At 56.7% G+C, this 19,070-nt stretch overlaps 1 protein-coding gene across 9 annotated transcripts in view; it reads right to left on the bottom strand.

Moving 5' to 3' along the window:
- Positions 1–19,070, bottom strand: part of ANO1 (anoctamin 1) — a 193,728-nt gene that overhangs the window by 94,138 nt on the left and 80,520 nt on the right. For all 9 annotated transcript variants that reach the window (XM_069566553.1, XM_069566561.1, XM_069566552.2 and 6 more), the window contains exons 2-3: positions 7,146–7,318; positions 840–1,172 (exon numbers count right to left, since the gene is read on the bottom strand). In XM_069566553.1, the coding sequence (XP_069422654.1) occupies positions 840–1,172; positions 7,146–7,318 (506 nt within the window). The remainder of the gene's footprint in view (positions 1–839; positions 1,173–7,145; positions 7,319–19,070) is intronic.

Raw genomic sequence — 19,070 nt, 5'->3', positions numbered from 1 at the left:
GCGTTCACCGTTTAAGGATTGGGTGGTACTTATCAAATAAAATAGCAAACTAACACCACCTTCTGTTTGGAACATTCTCAATGGACTCCTGGCTCCCCAAGTCAGCCTACTGACTGTGCTCTCTGCTCTGAACATGCTGTAGAGACTTCGTCTGATTCTTGGTTAACCTGCACAGTGACAGTTCCTCGGGCTGGGGCCTGACCCTCAGTGTTCACGGAAGGAGGGCCCCCACCCCCTCATGCACAGAGAGGTAAGCGGACGGTGCTCGAGCACCAGCAAGTCTGCCGAGAAGCTGAGGGGGCCGACTGATGGTCTCCAACGTCACCAAGGTCATCTCCACACTGCCGCGCTTTTCCGCCACCAGGGCGGCCTGCAGGCCAGGTGAGGTGACCTTCTGCTTTGCCCGGGAAACGTCCCCTGAGAAAGACTCTCCGGCTTTGCCAAGGGGGGAGCAGGGAGGAGCTCCGGAAACCAGTGTGATGGTCTCCGAGTCCAGCGCACCAGGGCCCACGGGGGATCAGACTGGCCAACCTCCTCACTCGACAAGTTGAGAAACCAAGGCCCTGAGAAGCCGACATCGAGCCCCAGGGAGGCTCCCGGGAGAGCTTCGTCCTCTGCCCAGCTTCCCAGGGGAGGAACTGACCCGAGCAGGAAATGACCCCACCGGTCAGGGCGGAGAAGTCCAGCCCCTCCTCTGGGGCAGCCCCTCCTCTTTGGGCTCTCTCCACTCAACCAGGAGGGTGTCAGCACCGGCCCTTTTCTGAGAGCAGCTGAAGGTGGGGCCTCCCGGAGGCCGCCGGCCCGCCCGCCCCCGCCCGTTCAGGAGCGCGGACACTTACGTCCTCGTCCCGCTCCAGCTCCAGGCCGGCCTCCACCAGGTTGCCCTCGTACTCCTCCCGGCGGAAGCGCTTGTCATCTTCGTGGTAGTCCAGCGGCGGCTCGGGCTCGCCCGCGCCCAGGGGGCCCGCCTTCCCAGGCAGGGGCTGGTCCTGCCGGGCGCTGCGGGCGGCTGGGCCCGCGTCGCCGTGCTGGGCCCTCCTGGCCAGCGTCCTGCCGCCCGAGGCCCTCTTGTGGTGGTACACCAGGACATAGTCCACCTTGCGCTTGCCGTCGCGGAAGTACAGGCCGTACTTGCACTCGGCGTCCGGGTCCACAGACAAGGAGTTCAGCAGCTGTGGGGAGGAGACAGCCGCTCGCCGTCAGGGGCTTGGGAACGGGCCCGCGGAGGGGCCAGCCACCAGCCACCCGACCGCCCGCCACCCCACCCTGCCCACCCTCTCCACTGCCGCCTTCTGATGGCAGGGGCCCAGACGCCTGAGCACACTGCAGAAGGCCCTGCCTCCCAGGGCCTGGCATTCAAGAGGAGCCGTCCCTGCTCACAGCACTTGCGGATGCCAACCCTGGATGCTCTCGCGCGAGGGCATCCCAGCTTTGCGGAGGAGGAGGGTGGGCTGCCTGGGGAGGACCAGCGGCTCGAACAGGGTGTGGAGTCTGCAGGGCCAACCCCTCGGGGGTGCTCCTGTCACACAGGGTCCCGGGTGGAGTGGAGCAGACTGCGTCTGCTCGTCGTGACTCCGATGGCTAGTGAGCTTGGTGACGGCGTGTCGAGGTGACCGCCGGCCCTCGCCTGGCCTGGCTCTGCCACTAATGTGCGGTCAGGGGCCAGGCACCTGCTCTGTTAGTTGAGGTTCTCCCAGATGGACTGCCAGACCCCGAGTCAAGAATTTGGGTTCAGCGGGGGGTCTCAGGGGCCAGAGCGAGGGCAGAGGTGGTAGAGATGGCATCAGGGGTCTGGGGAGCTGCACCTGCAGTCCTGCCTCAGTTTCCCCCTCTGCCTGTCCAGGGGGCCAAGGAGATGGAGCCTGGGGGGCAGGGCTCAAAGTCCAGGCACCCCCACGGGCACCATAGTGCGTGGCTTCTGTGGAAAATCACACCTGGCTCTCAAACTCCTGCGGGAGTCAGATGGTTGTCGAGGGTCTTAGGTTCCCCAGCAAGCTGGTCTCGGAAATAAGAGAAAATAAATAAAATCATGCCGGGAAGAGGGCTCACTTTGCACCATTCAGAGTCCTCGGAGCTGGGCTGGGGCTGAGAGGCCGGGTCCACAGCCCGTGCCAGGAAGGCTGGGGGGCTGGGGGGCGGAAGGAGGCCCGTCTCCCCTCCCCCAGCCAAGGACAGAGACCATGGATCACCCCAGCATCTTTGGTGGGTCATGGGGGACAGGCGGGAGAAAGTTGTTCACCTCTGTTTGTTGGGGAAACTGAGGCCTGGTGAGGGGCGCCTGAGGCGACAGTGCGGGCGGGCTGCATCCAGCCTGGAGTCCTGGCTGCACCCAGGGACCCCCACCCAACAGCACCAGGGACCTGGGGTGACACTCCTTCCCAGCACAGCTCCACCCTCTCATGCAGCCCCTGCTCGAGGGCTGTAATCAGAGTTACTGGCTCTGGAGGAAGTTGCGGCTCTGGCGAGTGCAGCGGTCAGCCCTCGCTGCCCTTGCTGACCCCTCACAGGCTGCTCCACTGGACACTGCTAGCGCCAGTGCAGCCGCCCAGCTGAGCCACGGTTCCCAGCCCCCTGCTCCCAGAGCCACAGGGAAGGGAAGCTCAGGGTGGAGGGGGGTTGGGGGCAACGAGAGCCCTCAGGCACGTCCAGGCTTGGTCCCTCTCCAGCTATGAGCCCTCGGGACACTCTACCTGCTTTGGGCTTCGGTTTCCAGCTCTGTAAAATGGGTGGATAACAGAAGCTGCCCCCACCAGCAGCCGGGAGGACTCGCTGAGTTAAAGAGCACCAGGTCTGGGTGGACCCTCCCTCTAACTCTTGGGACAGGCACCCGGAGGCCATCCCATCTCCCAGCCCCCCATGCCGGTGCCGACGGCAGGTGCTCATTCCCCTGGATATCCCAAGAGGGGCAACGAAATGCACTGTCACGGATAGCTGGCAGAGAAGGGGTTCCTCTCCTTGCAAAGGGGGTGGGCAGAAAAGCCAGAAGGCCGCCCAGGGAAGATTGAAGACACTGGCCAGTGCTCAGGAATGAAGCTGCTGCCCGCGGGCAGGGTGAGCGCATGGGAGGCGGTCAGAGCCAGGTGGACACGCAGGCTCCAGGCAGGCAGTGCTGAAGGGCACACGGCCTGCTGCCAGCATCCTGGGCACACCAGACTCCCAGCATCTCTACAAGGGGTTCCTCCTTATTTTCCAAACAGGCAACTCAGATCCTCTGAGCTGACCCAGAGGCTGTGTGCAGTGTCCGAGGGTGGGAGTGCTCATCCTGTCTCCTGCCTGCACCATCCTCCCCAGTCTCCTCCCTCACCGACCCCCACGGGAGTCAGGACGCCTCATCCCCTCCTCCCTGTCTTTTTAAATGCTCGGCACTAAGTGCACGGTTCTGGAATGAATGTATGCGTGTGTGAATGAATGACGCAGACATGGGTTTTGCGCATTGCTACTGGTAGGGGCCACCAGATCAAACATATGGAAGCTGAGACCCAGTCAGACCAGAGTTTAGACACTACACCCCGACTCCCAAGCTCTAAGACTCAGTTTTTCCATCTGCAAAATGGGGACAAAAACATCTCGACTGAGGTCGTGGGATGCTTGTGAGGACTGAGTGTGATGGGAGAACTGAATGGATTTTGAAGATGAACCCCTGAGCTGCCCCAGAAAGAAAAGTGAAAGTGTTAGTTGCTCAGTCATGTCTGACTCTTTGGGACCCCTGGACTGTAGCCAGCCAGGCTCCTCTGACCATGGGATTCTCCAGGCAAGAAGACTGGAGTGGGTGGCCATTCCCTTCTCCAGGGGATCTTCCCGACCCAGGGATAGAACCTGGGCCTCCTGCATTGCAGGCAGATTCTTTACCCTCTGAGTCACCAGGGAAGTCCAAGGAAGGTAGAAAGATGGCTCCTTGAGGGGACAGGAGAAGAGGCCAGGGGCCAAAGTTCCCCTTCACAGTGTGCCCTGACCCAAGCACCAGGGACAGGGAGAGGGCAGTCTACCTGCCTCTCCAAACTCTCAGAAAAGGACAGAGGAGGAGAGTGGAGCCCTGAATCCACACGTTGGTTGCTGCACTGGGGCCCGTGTATTCTTTCTTTATACTTATTTTTTTATTGCAGTATAGCCGATCTACAAGGCTGTGTTAATTTCTGCTGCACAACAAAGTGATTCAGTTATGCATAGATACAGTCTTTTTGCAAAATACTGTTTTCCATTAGGGTTTGTCACAGGATATGGGCATAGTTCCCTGTGCTCTACAGTAGGACCTTGCTGTTAAAAACCTGTGTCTGCTAACCCCAGTCTCCCACTCCATCCTTCCCCTCCCCCTTGACAACCACAAGCCTGTTCTCTATACCCAGAACCCAGCGCATTCTTTCATTTGGCTTCTTACCTGGAGTTGGAGCTCCAGGAACTGAATTCACTCATTTGTGTGCGATAGACCAAGTCAGGGCATGTCTCAAGGATCATTCTAAGAGAACCTGCTATATTCATTTTTTCCAAAAATGGGGAAAATGAAATCAGTGACCTGCAAAATTTCTTTCCATCTTGGGACTCTCTGAATTTCAACTCCAATCTGAACATCACTCTGAAACACTTTTACTCGAAAAAATTTTAAATTAAATTACTCGCATTGCATATTAACTTATGATTAATGGGCTAATTCCGTGATCCATAAACAGATTGTCTCCAACAGCAGATAAAGAGGACGCGCTCTTATCTCGCAAGCAGGCAAATGCCAGCCTGTCTCCGGGGTGTCTGGGCTTGTTGAGACATAGATTCAAGGCCACTGACAGCCCACAGTGTGAAGAAGAAAGTAGAAACACTCAAAGATTAACACAAAGAAAACTTCATGAAATGAGTTGCACCCACCAATCTGGGCTCTAACTTTTGAGTTATCTCTTATACCTCTTTCTATAGGAACAAGGAAATGACCTTCACCCTTGAACTTGGGAATGAGAATGAGGAAAGGCACAGACAAGGAGGCTGGGGCAGGGCTTATTCTGATGGCCCATGTAAATGACGTTGACACCCCCAGTATGGGATGCAAGTCTGGGAACCGGATGGGGACTTTCTGAAAGGCAGTCCACACCCTCTGGGCTTCATCTGCATGGAGCCGCCTTCGCTGGGTGACTCAGGGTAGTGAATGAACAACAATCATTGGCATGAGCAGTCTTGGGGATGCCCTGGGAGGCTCTCTCTGGCACAGGGCCTGCCCAGCAGCACGGACAGGCCCCCGGCTCCTGGAGCCGCTGTGTCCAGCCTCCCTGAGGCCCTCTCTCTCCGGTGGGACACTGCTCAGCCCGCCTTCCTGTGGCCATGTGCCCCGATTCACAGCCCTTCAAGCCCATCATACCTGGAACCTCCCCATAGTAAGAGCTATGTGCAAAGAAGACTCACCAGTCTCCTCTGGGCTTATCTACTTGTTTCTCGATGGTAGAGACCTTGAGGGAAGGGCCGAGTGGCCTCTCTGCAGACTTTGTGGTTTGGGGGGAGTGGAGAGGGGAGTTCTAGATGGGGGTGGGCCATGGGTCCCTGTAGTGAAGCTCCAGAGCCCAGGAGCCATCCGTTAAGAGCTCCATTTTTCATTTCACAACCTGTCTCTCTCAAGTTGAATCTGGTCAACCTCTGGAATGTCTGTTTCTCTTCATTATCTTGGCTGCCACCCCTATCTCATGCCTCCTAACCCGTGCACCCCTCCTTCCCACCTGTGAGTCTTCATATATGCCATTTCTTTGTGCTGAAGGCCCCACCCCGCCCAATTATGGATATAACCGGGCCCCTCTCCTCCAGAATGTCCGTCCCTCCAGCAGGCTGTCCGTGGAAACCCGCCTCTGTGTCTTGGCTCTTCCAAGATCACCTCCCAGCTGGTGAGTGACACCAGACAGTCATCTGCCCCCCTCCGGCCCCCACTTTGCATCTGCAGGAGCAATACCTACCTCCATAGCTACTGAGAGAGCAAAATGAGTTAACACACAGAGACTGGCCCACCGCCCTGGAAGCGTCCCTTGTTGCTGTCCTGGGTAACCTCCACTACTGCTCCTTGAGCCCCAGCTGGGCAGGGTCCCCTGTCTCGTCCCCTCTGGGGGTGCCCAGGATCCCACAGGGCCCGGCACACAGCAGACACACACAGTGTGGGCTGAAGCTCTAACCCCTAAGCTTTCAAGGCCACCACCAACAGCGGTCCCTAACACTCCCAGCATTTTGGGGCAGGCCCAGCTGTGAAAGACGCCCCACAGCCCATGGGAGCCCGGCTGTGATCTGAGGCTGGGGGTCTTTGCCTTTCCTGGCACACATGCCACCGGCACCTCCCTGGACGCCCCCACCGACTCCGGCAGAGGCTACAGAGGCAGGCAGGGATAACCCTGGGCTTGGTCCGAGCAGAACAGGGCAGCTGGGGCTTCCGCATCTCCTGGGGAGGGGCCCGGGCGGTGCTTGGGGGAAGGGGGGAGACAGGGGAGTCTATTTTCTGGCCCCAGAGCCAGCAGAGTCAGCGGGGCTCCCTGGCTGAGGCACTGGTCTCAGCCCTTCCCTCATCTGGCAAACTTTGTTCCAACTTTAAGCCAAAACCCTCATGGGCGAATTCTGACCTGGGATCAGACGAGACCCGCTAGGGTCTCGTGGTCACCTAGTCGGGTAGGGTAGGTGCTGGCCCACGCGGCCTGGCTATCATCCAGGCCAGGCGCAAACGCGGGGTTTGGGGAGACGGGCCAACGTGGAAAGACCGACCGGCCCTGGCGCCTGCTGCCCGGGGCGTGTGGAGCTCCCAGGCCGGGCACCCCGCACGGAGGCGCGAGGCTGTGGCCCGAGGCGGACGGCGCGGTGGCGCCTGGAGGCTGCCGCCCTCCCCGGGCGAGGCGGCTTCCCCACCCCCACGCGTTGCCCCAAATCGGCACCAGCGGGAAGGAAGCGTCCCTCCCGGGGCCCTAGCGGGCTCACGCTCGAGCTGGGGGCGAAGCGGCTGCGAGCGGGGACTCGCGGCCGGGGTCGGGGCGGGGTGGGTGGGCGCGTGCCTGCGGCGGGGCTCACGTGCGCCGCTGGGCGCCCCCGAAGCGCCTAGCGCCCCGCGGACCCGGCGCCTCCCGTCCCGCCCGCCCGCCCCGGGCGCGGCGCAGGTGCGCGGCCTTCCCTGGCGATCGCGGCTGGCAGCCGCCCTCACTCACCGTGCCCTCGGACGGCAGGTAGCCGATATCCTCGATGGCGCAGATGTTGATGATGTGGACGCTGCGGTCCTCGGCCGGGAGCGTCGAGTACTTCTCGTTGACCCTCATCGCGGCCGCCTGTGCGCCGGGACCGCCGGGCGGCGCGCCCTCCCCATCCACGGCCCCGGCGGCCTCTGCAAGCGGACAGGCGGCGTTCGGGCGCGCTGGCTCGCAGGGGGCCGGGCCTCCCGCTCCGCCCGCCGCCCGCGTCGCCCGGCCCCGGCCCGGCCCCGGCCCCGCGCGCCGCGGTGCAGGAGCGCCCACCCTGCGGGTCCCGCGCCGGCTCGGGCCTGGACGCCCCGCCGGCTTCCTTCGCCTTCAAGAAAGATACCAGCGCTGTGCGCTCGCTTATGCCCGGGCGGCGGCCACGCGGGTCAGATTTTCCGTAGAAATTTAAACACAGGAAGAAAGTATTCCATTCCTGCGGAGAGCCCCACCAAGTTTTATTTTTATCCGAGGAAAGTGCCCCTCGAGCTGCTTTTGAGGGAGGCCAGGGTGTCACAGCAGGGAGGGAACGTCCACCAGCCCCCACCTTCAAGAAAAGGCTCGGATCGTGGTAGTCCTGCTGCGGGTCACCTTGCAGCCTAGAGGGACGCTTCTGAGGTTGGAGTCACGAATGCTCTCCCTGCCTCTTCCCGCTCCACCCCTGGCTGACTCCTGGTGGCCACTCAGCTCTCACCTCCTCCAGGGAGCCTCCCCTGCTTGCTGCGTGCCCGCCCTGTCCAGCTCCTCCCCGGAGCCCCCACTTGCCGAATGTTTAATACTCTTGTGCCCAAGCATGACCAGAGTCTGGAACACAGTTCACCTCATTGAACCCACAGCCTGGTCCTCCCGTCACAGAGGGCACTGGGGGTTTCAGAGGCCAAAGACGTGGGGGTGGGGTGGGCCCCTGCAGAGCTGCCCGCCCTCCTTGTGTGGTCTCTGCTACCCCCCTGAGGGATGGGGAAGGTGGCTTTGATATCTCTCCTCCCTGGGCTAGCAGGGGCCCAGCCCCTGGTAGGTGTTCATTTTTAATCCTCCGTCCCTGCAGGAGGAGGATGAAGGTCCCCAGAGGCAGCCATGCTCCGGTTTAGCCTTTGGGGTTCACACTAGCAACCCTGCCCAGTGGGGATGGTGTCTCCTTTTTTTCTGCCTCTCCGTTTCCCGTTTGTTCCTCTAGGAATGTACCGAATGCCACTTCCTCCAGAAAGCCACCCTGGACTGCCCCTCCCTCAATCACTCAGGCCCAAGAACATGTCTATACCTTGACGACAGCACTTTCTTTCCTCCACTTCGTTTTGCAGTGGGTTCCTACAGCTGCTACTGTGACCCAGTCCACGGTGTCAGAGTTGGCCACCACTGAGCGACTAGCACTGCCGCTAGTATCATTTTTCATACAACCAGTTGATGCTCAATAACTGCACGGCCACAGAGGGACATTCGGGGTCTACAGAAATGATGACAAGCTGCCTTGTAAGGTTCTGGTGGCAGCAGCCTGTTTTGGCTTCAAGAATGGATTCTGGGATCAGACAGGATGGGGCGGGGGAGATGGGGTGGGGTCTGTTCCCGCTCTGACACTGTCCAGCCCTGTGACCTTGGGACAGTCTCCTTAACCCTCACAGAGCCTCCATCTTCTCCCGTGAACGTCTAGCGTGTGCGAGCTCAGTGCTGGGCTGGGGGGCAGCCATGGTCAAGATCACTACTCCAGTCATCTTGTCATTGCCATGACCTTCTCCCCTCCCCCATCAGGCTCAAGTCTGTCAACTTCTTGAACTTGGAGAAAAGCAAGAAGGTTACTCCATCCTTGGGCTGGCCTTGCCAACAGGAGCTGAGTGGCCCTAAAGGACTCTTTGTCTGCTACACCTTGGACAGCTAGAGTTGGTTTGGAGAAGTGCGCTAGGCTGCCCAAGGTCCCACCAGAAACAGTTTTCCACGGTTTCTGCCACACCTGGGAGATCTTGCCCCTTAAAGTCCAAGTTTTGGAGGTTGGGAAGACTAATCACACACACACACACACACACACACACACACACACAGAGGATTATGTAACTTCATTCATCCTTGTTGGTAAACCACCAAGATTGTGTAACCCTAATGTACCATCTTTCTAAATTTATTTTCAAGTGGCAAAGAGTCTTGCTGAAGTCTATGATATATAGTGTTTGAAGAAAGAGAGAAAAGGTAATTCCTCAACTCTGGGGACATTGACATTTCCAAACATTTGGGAGGTGACGCTTGACCACTGACCCTGGACAGGCTCTGGGGCTTTGTGCCTGAGACCTGGGGGCTGCAGGTTAGGGACTGTGTCTTAGGCTGGGCAGCTCCCTGTGTCCTCCCAGGACAGTGCTCCCTGCGGCGGTTGCCTCAAAGCCTGTGTTTCTCCTCTTGTTTCTGGGGTTCATGCCTTCGCGTGTCAAGCTATCTGCTTGCCTGTAGAGCATCCCTTTCTCCTCTGCACATCAGTAGATGTCCCTGTTCTGCTCCCCTCCCTCATCCGTTTCCTCCTGCCCCCTCTCCTAGTCTTCCCGGGAGGATGGTGTAGAAGTGCTTCATCAAGAGCAGGGGAAGCGCCCAGAGCAGGTATGAGGATGTGTCAGCTGGGACCAACTCTGACTCCGGGCTGCTTATGGCCTGGACCGGGGTGGGGGTGGGGTCGTGGTTCTTGGATCTGGGGATCCCAGGGACCAACGAGAAGTAAAAACAACATTCCCCTCAAATCAGGAAGAGGGGGATGGGATTCTTCTAGAGAGATACCTTCAAAGTAGGACTTCGCACGTGTGCATGCTAGGTCGCTCCAGCCGTGTCCGACTCTTTGCGACAACATGGACTGTGTCCCGCCAGGCCCCTCTGTCCATGGGATTCTCCAGGCAAGAATGCTGGAGTGGGTTGCCATGCCCTCCTCCAGGGGATCTTCCCGACCCAGGGATCGAACCCGCATCTCTTATGTCTCCTGCACTGGCAGGCGGGTTCTTTACCACTAGTGCCCCCCGGGAAGGCCGGAAGGACTTTAAAGGGTGCCTTGTGTTCTGGTGACGGCTTCTCCTTCTGGGTTCGCTGCCTTCCGCTGTCTCACGGCCGTCACTTGGGCTCTGTCTCTCCTCTGAGTCGCTAATCGCTTATGAACAGATTTTCTAGATAAACTGTGGCATCAAGTTTGCGTTTTCTTCTTTTTGACTCACTGATTCTCACGGTTAAAAATCCACGGGGACTGGTTTCAGCAGCAGGGTTAATTCTCGCTCACGAATTACTGAAACCCGGCCTCATTAACTTTTATTATGGGAAGTTCTGGACCTCCCGGCTCGCTGTGCCCCGCCGCCGTGCTGCCCTTTCCTGTCCCTGTGACGTCACCCACCACTGGGCACTTTCGGCTTTGCTGGCATTTCTAATAGTCCCTGGGAGTGCAGGCACAAAGTGACAAGGGGCACAGGAGAGGAGGCTTAGCGTGCGGCCGGCTGAGTGTCTCCTCTGGAAGAAGCTCTAGCGGGGCCCCTTTCCGCTTTGGAACATCAGTTTCATCTCCTGGATGTCGGGTGTGATCAAGAACGTCTTGCCGTCTGCCTGCCTAGTGCACGTGTCTGAGCGTCGCTGGGCGAGCAAATCAAACTTTGCAGAGCAAGCGGAAGAGGGCATGGTGAGCCCGAGGCAGAGGTCATTCCCGCCAGGGTCTCTCTGATACAGCGCTCTGCCGGGATGGGGTGGGTGGGGATGGGGTTTCTCCGCTTGGCTCTAAGCACAGCTGGGGCTGGACCGCAATTTGCCTGGGGGTGGTCCTGTGCCCTGTAGGATGCTCAGCAGCCTCCCTGACTCCCTCCCACCCCTCCCTCCCCAGGGTGACAGCCAAGCACATCTCCAGACAGTGTCAGGCGTCCGCTGGGAGCAAAACCACTCCCTGTTGAGAACCCTGCTCCCAGGCGTCAAAGGGAGACCCAGGAAGTTGACCTTCCCACCTGTTTCTCTGATGAGGCCGGAAGCCTAGCGAGGTGCTTGGCTTTTTATTAGAGGCCCACGAGGTGGGAGTTTGGGGTTGCTTTTAATAAAATACACAGATGCCTCCCTGCCCCCCAGAGCTGCTCTCGTTTGGTGGAGGGGCTGGCAGGATCCAGGGCAGGCCAGTCTGCTCTGCCCCTCAGTTCTGGCCACGCCTGCTCTGGGAGCCTTCTTCCCAGGATGGATCTCTGTGCTCAGTGGTGCTAAATAAATGCTGCTGAGTCATGGGCTTCCCGGGTGGGGAGAGGAGCATGGAAGAAGTGAGAAGCTCATGACTCAGGGCTATTGTGAGCGCAGGACCCCCCCCCCCCCCCCATCCTCCGCTAGCTGGGCCCCCTGCCCCCCTCGCCTTGGAATATCCGGTGGGCAATCCCTGTAGAAAGAAATGAATGCCCTACAGGTATATGACCTAACCGGCTAAAACTGACTGGGATATAATTATCCCCAGGGGAGACATGCCTGGGGCATTTATAACTGAGATACGGTGGGCGGGAGACTGGACCCCTGTCATTTCCTTCCCTCGAATGATGTCAGAACCCTGAGCAGAAGCTGGCGAGCTGCAGCTGGATGGGGACACTCCGCAGGCATGGAGGCTGCCAGCTCAGGGCTCTGGACTGTGGCCAAAGCATGAAGTTCTGTCTGGGGGATTTCCCCCCACAACAGAATCCATGGATGTTGTTTCCATCAGCAGGTTTTCAGACGTTTTAAGTGTTTTGTTAACCCAAGGCCTGCCTTTTGAGAATTCCTAGGAACTCTAAACACATGCCCAGGGTAAGTTAGAACCCAGCCCCTCACCTCCTCCTGGAAGCCCTTCTGGCTTGACTGGCATTACTCATCTCTGTTCTGCTGCCTCCTTCCAGGCACTCCAGCCCATTTCTACTCCACCCTCCTCATGCCTCTGCTTTATTTCTGCACTCTTCACCACCCCTCCTGTCTTTGGCACAATATAGATTTCCCTGTTTGTTTATTTATTTAACAAGCAGTGGGGCAGCACTTACTACAAGCCAGCGGTGTGCTAAGCTCTCTGCAAACATTAACTCACATTCTTACAGTGATTACAACCAGCTGCAAGTGGATTCACGCAGATGTATCCCCTCCTCACCCCCGACCCCGCCTGGGGTCCTTTCTTTGGGGATTCGGGGTGAAGTCCAGACTGAGTTTCCAACAGTTCCCTTCACACTAGCATGTCCCAAATCCCCATGATGATGAAGCTTGGGCACCGGAAATCCCACCCACCAGGGATAGAATGCAGGATGCGACTAGGCCAGCCCTGGACTACCCTGCCAGGCAGAGTGTGGAGACTCTGCTCACAGTACGCTGATTGCCTGCTTCTTAAAATGAAAGCCCCATCCAAAGGCCTGATGTGCCTTCTTGGGGCTTGAAAGAATGAAAGAGCTTCAGCCTGCCCTGCTCTAAGAAGCAACCATTTCCCTTCATCAACGCTCCCCAAGAGAACAAAAGATTTCCAAGTGCCACGCACAGGTCGCCCTCATCTGGGCTCACACCACACCAGGCGAGCTTTCAGGATCGTGGAGCCCCTAAGAGATGAGAACAAGGTGCTCTGGGCAGAAGATGGCACTAATCCCCCGTTTGCAGAGCCGGGATGTTGCTCAGCCAGTGCCCTTGGAGTGTGTGAACCGGGGAGTTGCTCTCACCCACACAGCCCAGCCGCCTGCCTCTTCCACACGCACGCGTGCACGTGTCCGAGCGCATCACACATGCATTATTGCCTCCTGCATTCAGCGGCTACGCACAACCCTCTATTTCCCTAAAGACCCTTATGTCACGGCCTGGGTTGGCTACCTGAGTCTCCTTCTAGAGTGGATCCTCTTGGACTACCCTGTGTGACCTCACATGGCTTCCTCAGAGATCAAGCAAAACCAGAAATCCTTGGACGGAAGACTAGGCTTAGCTGTAGTTATGGGAAGATCCTGGAGCTTTCCTGTGAGATTCAGAGTCAGAATAAAAGATCTGGGCTTTTGTGGGGCCACGACCTTTCCCAGGAAAGCTCGCTGTTCCTGTGGTTGTGCCTTCATCTGTGAGGGTTCAGGGCAGAGCTTCTGTTTTGTGTCACGGCCTCCGCTAGATCCAGAGCCTCCATCCTCCGCTAGGTCCAGAGCCTCCATCCTCTGCTAGATCCAGAGCCTCCATCCTCCGCTAGGTCCGGAGCCTCCATCCTCCGCTAGGTCTGGAGCCTCCATCCTGCAGCCGAGCTGCTGGGCTGCAAGCTTCTCTTGGGGACAAACTCACTGCGTACTGTGTTCTGGGGCTTGCCCGGCTGGACACCTAGCCCAAAGCAAAGACCCGATTTTTGGGGGGAGGTGTGAAGGAGCAGATGAGCAAGGGCACCAGCTCTTCCTGTCCCAGTGCTGGTGATCAGAACTTCGAACTTCCTCTGGGTTTGGCACCCTGGAACTCATCCTCCTGGTGTAACTTTCTGGTGTACTAAAGGAGTAGATTTTCGAGACTTACCAAACAGCACTGTCCAGTAGGAATGTGATGTGAACCACTGGCAGTTTGCAATGCTGAAATAGCTATGCAATATTTCAGTTGCTACGCCATGTCCGACCCTTTGCGACCGCATGGACTGCAGCACGCCAGGCTTCCCTGTCCTTCACTATCTCCCAGAGTTTGCCCAAATTCATGTCTGTTGAGTCAGTGATGCTCTCTAACCATCTCATCCTCTGCTGAATTACAAGAATAAAAATCATGAAGGGAAACTGATAAAATACTGTATGTAGTTTGTTCCATAAAATGTTATCTTTTCAACATGTGATCTGTATAAAAACTGTTGAAGAGCTAGTTGACATTCTTTTTGCCCCATAAGAATTCGAAATCTAACGTGTGTTTTATCCGTACGCAGCATATCCCAGTTCAGACAAGCACTGTTTCAAGGGCTTGAACAGCCCAGCTACGAAGCCTTTCCTTATCATGCAGTTGGATGGCTGTTATTTCTGCTTTATGTTTTCTGTGTTTTCTAAGATTTCTGCAATGAACACAAATTAGTTTTATCACCAGGAAAAGGGAAGCTATTATGAAAAACTCTGACATACCATATAGCCTGTAGGGTTATATCAGACGCTTTTGATTGTTTGAGGAAAAATGGCCACTTTAGAAAACCACCTTTGCTAAGGGCCAATTGGAGACACATTCCTAAAATATTTTGACAGTTTAGTCTTTAATTACAAACCTATCTGATTACACGGCAGGCCACACAGGCTTTTTAGTGGAGGAGGAAAGAGAACTCTCTATTTCCAGACCTGAGAAGCATCATCTGACCCACCGGAGGGCATCCTCCGTGGTCCTCAAGCTAAGCACCAGTTCAGCCACGTGTGAGCTGCCTGTGCCCCCTACCCGAGCATGGGAGCAGATGTTGACTGAGATGCTGGCCCAGAGCATGGGGTGGGGTGTCTTCTCCTGCTGCCCAGAGGACTACTCGACGCTTGGGCTCCTGGCCCCTGGCTCTTCTGATAGCACCGCCTGGGCTGAAGGGAGGAGGGGTCATTCATCCATTCACCCATGACCTACCCACTCCTTCATTCACTCACTCATTTATTCATCCGACCACTCATCCAATCATGCATCATTCGTGCACTCATCCATTCCTCCAAATCACTCATTCATTCATTCACCCACTCGCTCATTCACAGACACGCTCATTCATTCATTCACCCCTCCCTCACCCGCTTGCCCATTCCTGCACTCGTCCTCTGGGTGCCCACCCCGTCCATCCATTTCTGTTTCTCCCTGCAGATTTCACCTCGCCCCCCGCACCCCCCCCCCCCCACCTACTGCATAATTCCTTTCATTGTCTCCGTTCCTGTCTGCCCCACCCCCTCTCTTGGCTAGAATGTCAGCTCCAGGCTATTTTGTCATGATTCATTCAGTGACTTCAGATTTCCGTGCCTGAAAATGACACCAGAAAGTAAGCCACAAGGACTGAGGGCAAAGGAACACAGCTGAGCCAGTCCTTCAGTGAGTGTGGGCCCCGAAGCATTTTCTATTAAGATGTAAAATATTTGGAGGAAGAGAGAGAGTGAGAGAGAGGAGCGTCTGTGTAACCCACGAGGAATTCACTTGGCCCCTACAACCTCTGTGCACGCACGCACGCACACACACACACGGTCACACAGAGACCAACTTATCCTAAAGCATTAAAAATGGGCCCACAGTGAGTAACCTCCCCCTGAGGCAGGAGGTGGACGGGTCACCCACCCCGGAAAGCAGCCGACGTTCATTCCCCGTGGACAGAAACTCCAACGTATCAACTGCATGACAATCGAAAGAGGAGGCTGGGCCCTGCCCAGATAAAAGATAAGAGACCACGTATTTCTCATTCTTGAAGTCAAGGAGACCTTCCCAACTAGAAAGTTCCTTGGAGGTCAAAAGGAGAGGGGACACCACCCTTCAGTAAGTGATGTCAACTACCCATAGGCCGCTTCGCCAGAATCCATCTTGGCTGAGAGACGCTCACGCACATGTGGGAGGTTCCTGAGGTAAACCAAATACGGACTCAGAACCAGGCAAAGCAAGATGAAGCCAAAGAAAGTGAAGCGAGGTCGTCATTAGTGTCCGACTCTTTACGACCCCGTGGACTGTAGCCCATCAGGCTCCTCTGTCCATGGGATTTTCCAGGCAAGAACACTGGAGTGGATTACCATTTCCTTCTCCAGGGGACCTTTCCAACCCAGGATTGAACCTCTGTCTCCCGCATTGCAGGCAGACACTACCATCTGAGCCACCTGGGACGCCCCAAAGGAAACCCAGAAGCGATGCCCACAAAAGTGACTCAAACCATCACAAGGGCACGACTCTCCCTGTGACTTGCCCCGTGTGTCTGCGTTTAAGTACGGTACTCTTTTTCCTTCTGATAAATACTTGTTTCTCTACTTTTCATCTTTGTGGGAATTCTTTTCTGCAAAGCCGAAGGGCCAGAGCCTTGTCACTGACCACTGGTCTAGCTGCTAGGATCCGGGGCTCTCACCACTGCGGCCTGACCTCAACCTCCGGCTGGAAACTGATGCCTCACTTCAAGCTGCTTCAGGCCGAGGCCACAGAGGTCACTTCTTCACACTGACATAGTCCACCCAGAAGTTCATCCCCACCGCAACCCAGATCCTCCAGGATCTGCAGTCCTGCAGATCTCAGAAGGCCCAGGCCCGCCCCTTCTGTGGTGCCTGCACCCCGGCCTACAACACCATCACTTCCCAAAGCAGTGTCTGAGAGCCAGTTTCTCTGCTTGGAGTGCGAGAATTATTACATCTGAAATCAGGCTTTATGGAAAACCAAATGTCTTCTTTTTCGCCCCCTGCCCTGGTGAAGCTCCAATACTTTGGCCACCTGATGTGAAGAGCTGACTGCTTGGAAAAGACCCTGATGCTGGGAAAGACTGAGGGCAGGAGGAGAAGGGGGCGAAAGAGGGTGAGATGGTTGGATGGCATCAATGACTCAATGGACATGAGTTTGAGCTAGCTCTGGGGGTTAGTGCTGCAGCCCTTGGTTTCCCAAAGAGACAGACACGACTGAACAACAGCAGCAATGACAACTCCTTCCACCCACCCTTACGTGGCAGGGAAACCCCTCGGGGGAGGAACTTTTAACCAATTGATGTCTTATTCCACAGTTCTATTCTCAGGGCAAGCTCCTTGAGATGTTTATAGCCATCCACTTTTCCCTCCTGCTTTCCTCCCTATTTGGCAGAGAGGCTGACCTCTGACCTCAGCCCCAGACCCCTCCTCTTCCTGGAGAAGTCACTCCTGGTTCCTTCCAGCCCCTTTCAGAAGAGAACGCCCACCTGGTCCTTTGTTGGGGAGGACATCAGTGCTCCCAATTCCTTTTGTTAGGCAGTTAGAATAGAAAAAAGGAGTCCAAGATGGTGGTTAGAGGAAGCTGTGATTAGAAGAACCATGCAGAAGACAAACCAAGAAAGGGAAAGTCCACAAAAAGGGACCGCAGGCCAGAGCGAGAATCTCCAGGCGAAGGCTTGCCCAACACACCCCTTTGCCTGATTGGCCTTGAATACATGACTTATTTACATTCCCTTCCCTGATTGGTCTTGGGTACAAGCCCTATTTTGCATGGGACAGAACCAATCAGGGTTCAGGGGATGCTTAGGGGAGGGAACAAAGGACATAAAAAGGGAGACCTAGCCAGAGTGGACAGAGACGGCAATGGCGCCCCACTCCAGTGCTCTTGCCTGGAAAACCCCATGGGCAGAGGAGCCTGGTGGGCTGCAGTCCAAGGGGTCCCTGAGTTGGACGAGACTGAGCGACTTCACTTTCACTTTTCACTTTCACGCATTGGAGAAGGAAATGGCAACCCACTCCACTGTTCTTGCCTGGGGAATCCCAGGGACGGGGGAGCCTGGTGGGCTGCCGTCTCTGGGGTCGCACAGAGTCGGACACGCCTGAAGCGACTTAGCAGCAGCAGCAGCAGCCGGAGTGGAACCTCTCCTGTGGGGGCTGGTCTGCTCTCTGTCTTGGGATGTGCTCCTTGCTGCTTGCTTAGCAAATCTTGCTTGCCTGAGCAGTCCTGGCCTGTCCTTTCAATTCTTTGCTAAGATGAGAAAAGAACCGAGGGAAAAACACCAACCTGATGATTTCAAAAGGAAAACAAGGGGGGAGAAAATACTCTGCATGGTGTCCTGAGATGGGTCCAGGCCCTCGTGAGCAGATGCACGTCAATTGCTTTGTGAGGAAAAGTGTATTGAGCGGGGCGCTCTGCCATCCAGGGGGAGACGAAACCACTCGGCACCCCCCAGCCTGAGAATGGACACGGGCCTTGGGCTGTGACTCCAGCACACAGCCCCCTGCCTCGGAGCTGGATGGACCTCTGCGGCTGCCGTGACGTCTGCGGTCAGCTTGCAAGGGGGAACCAGGTGGCAGGCCCCACCTCCTTCTCCCGTCATAGCCTTGTGGACTTCAGGGACCGTAAGAGGAGGCTGCTCTTCCTCAGGTAAGGGCTGGATCCCCTCTCCATGGCCAGACACTTGCTAATGGCTTCACAGGAGTGACCTTTCCCCCTCGGGTCCCTGCTCAGGCATCACCTTTCCAGAAGGACTTCCCCATCCCCCAACCCCGCCCCTTTGCTTCGAAGCCCTTGTTGACTTTCTCTTTATCCCAGAGAATCAGGGCCCTTATCGGTCACTCTCTGAGGTGTTCTCAGCACCCACCAACGCACACAGCAGGTTGTAAAAATATTGGTAGAAAGTGTGAGTGAGTAAATATGTGTGCTTTGCTGGTGTCCACAGACCTCAGTGCCATGAAGAGCAAGCGCTGTTGCGACTAACAGGTAATTCTAATCTGATTCAAACAACCCCTGAGTCACCTGCCTTGCCTGCAGGAGGCCTGAAATCTTCACAAATGGGTTCTCCCCCAGGAGCCAGGAGGATGGAGGGGCCGTGGGAGAGAGTCCTGGGGCCTCTGGTCCAGAAGCTGCAGGACCCCGGGGAGGAGCTCCCATCAGATCTCTGACCTGTGGGAGGGAGGAAGCAGGGCTGGGTTCCAGGCATCAGTGCTTCCGGGTGGCGGTGAGAAATGTGCCTGCCAGTGCAGGAGACGTGTGAGTCGTGGGTTCGATCTCTGCAGCGGGAAGACCCCCAGAGAAGGGAATGGCAACCCATCCTAGTATTCTTGCCGGGAGAACCCAATGGACAGGGGAGCCTGGTGGGCCACAGTCCATGGGGTCGCAAAGAGTAGAATACAACTGAGTGACCGAGTGCCGTCAAGGTCCCATTGTGTGCGGCCAGGGAGCTGTGAGCCCCAGACATAGGCAAGAAGACAGATCTGCCCACACAGAGCTTTACGGTCACCCCAGGAATTCAAAAAGCCAGGGGAGAAGCCCGAGGAACAAAGAAAGATCACGGTAGGTTCTGGAAAGTTCTCCAGAGCCAGTGGTTCTCAGCTGAGCCCTAAATGGTGA

The sequence above is a fragment of the Ovis canadensis genome, chromosome 21, assembly GCF_042477335.2.
Source record: "Ovis canadensis isolate MfBH-ARS-UI-01 breed Bighorn chromosome 21, ARS-UI_OviCan_v2, whole genome shotgun sequence".
Classification (NCBI taxonomy): domain Eukaryota; kingdom Metazoa; phylum Chordata; class Mammalia; order Artiodactyla; family Bovidae; genus Ovis; species Ovis canadensis.
Note: the sequence above shows the minus strand (reverse complement) of the source record. Positions and strands in the feature narration are given on the sequence as shown.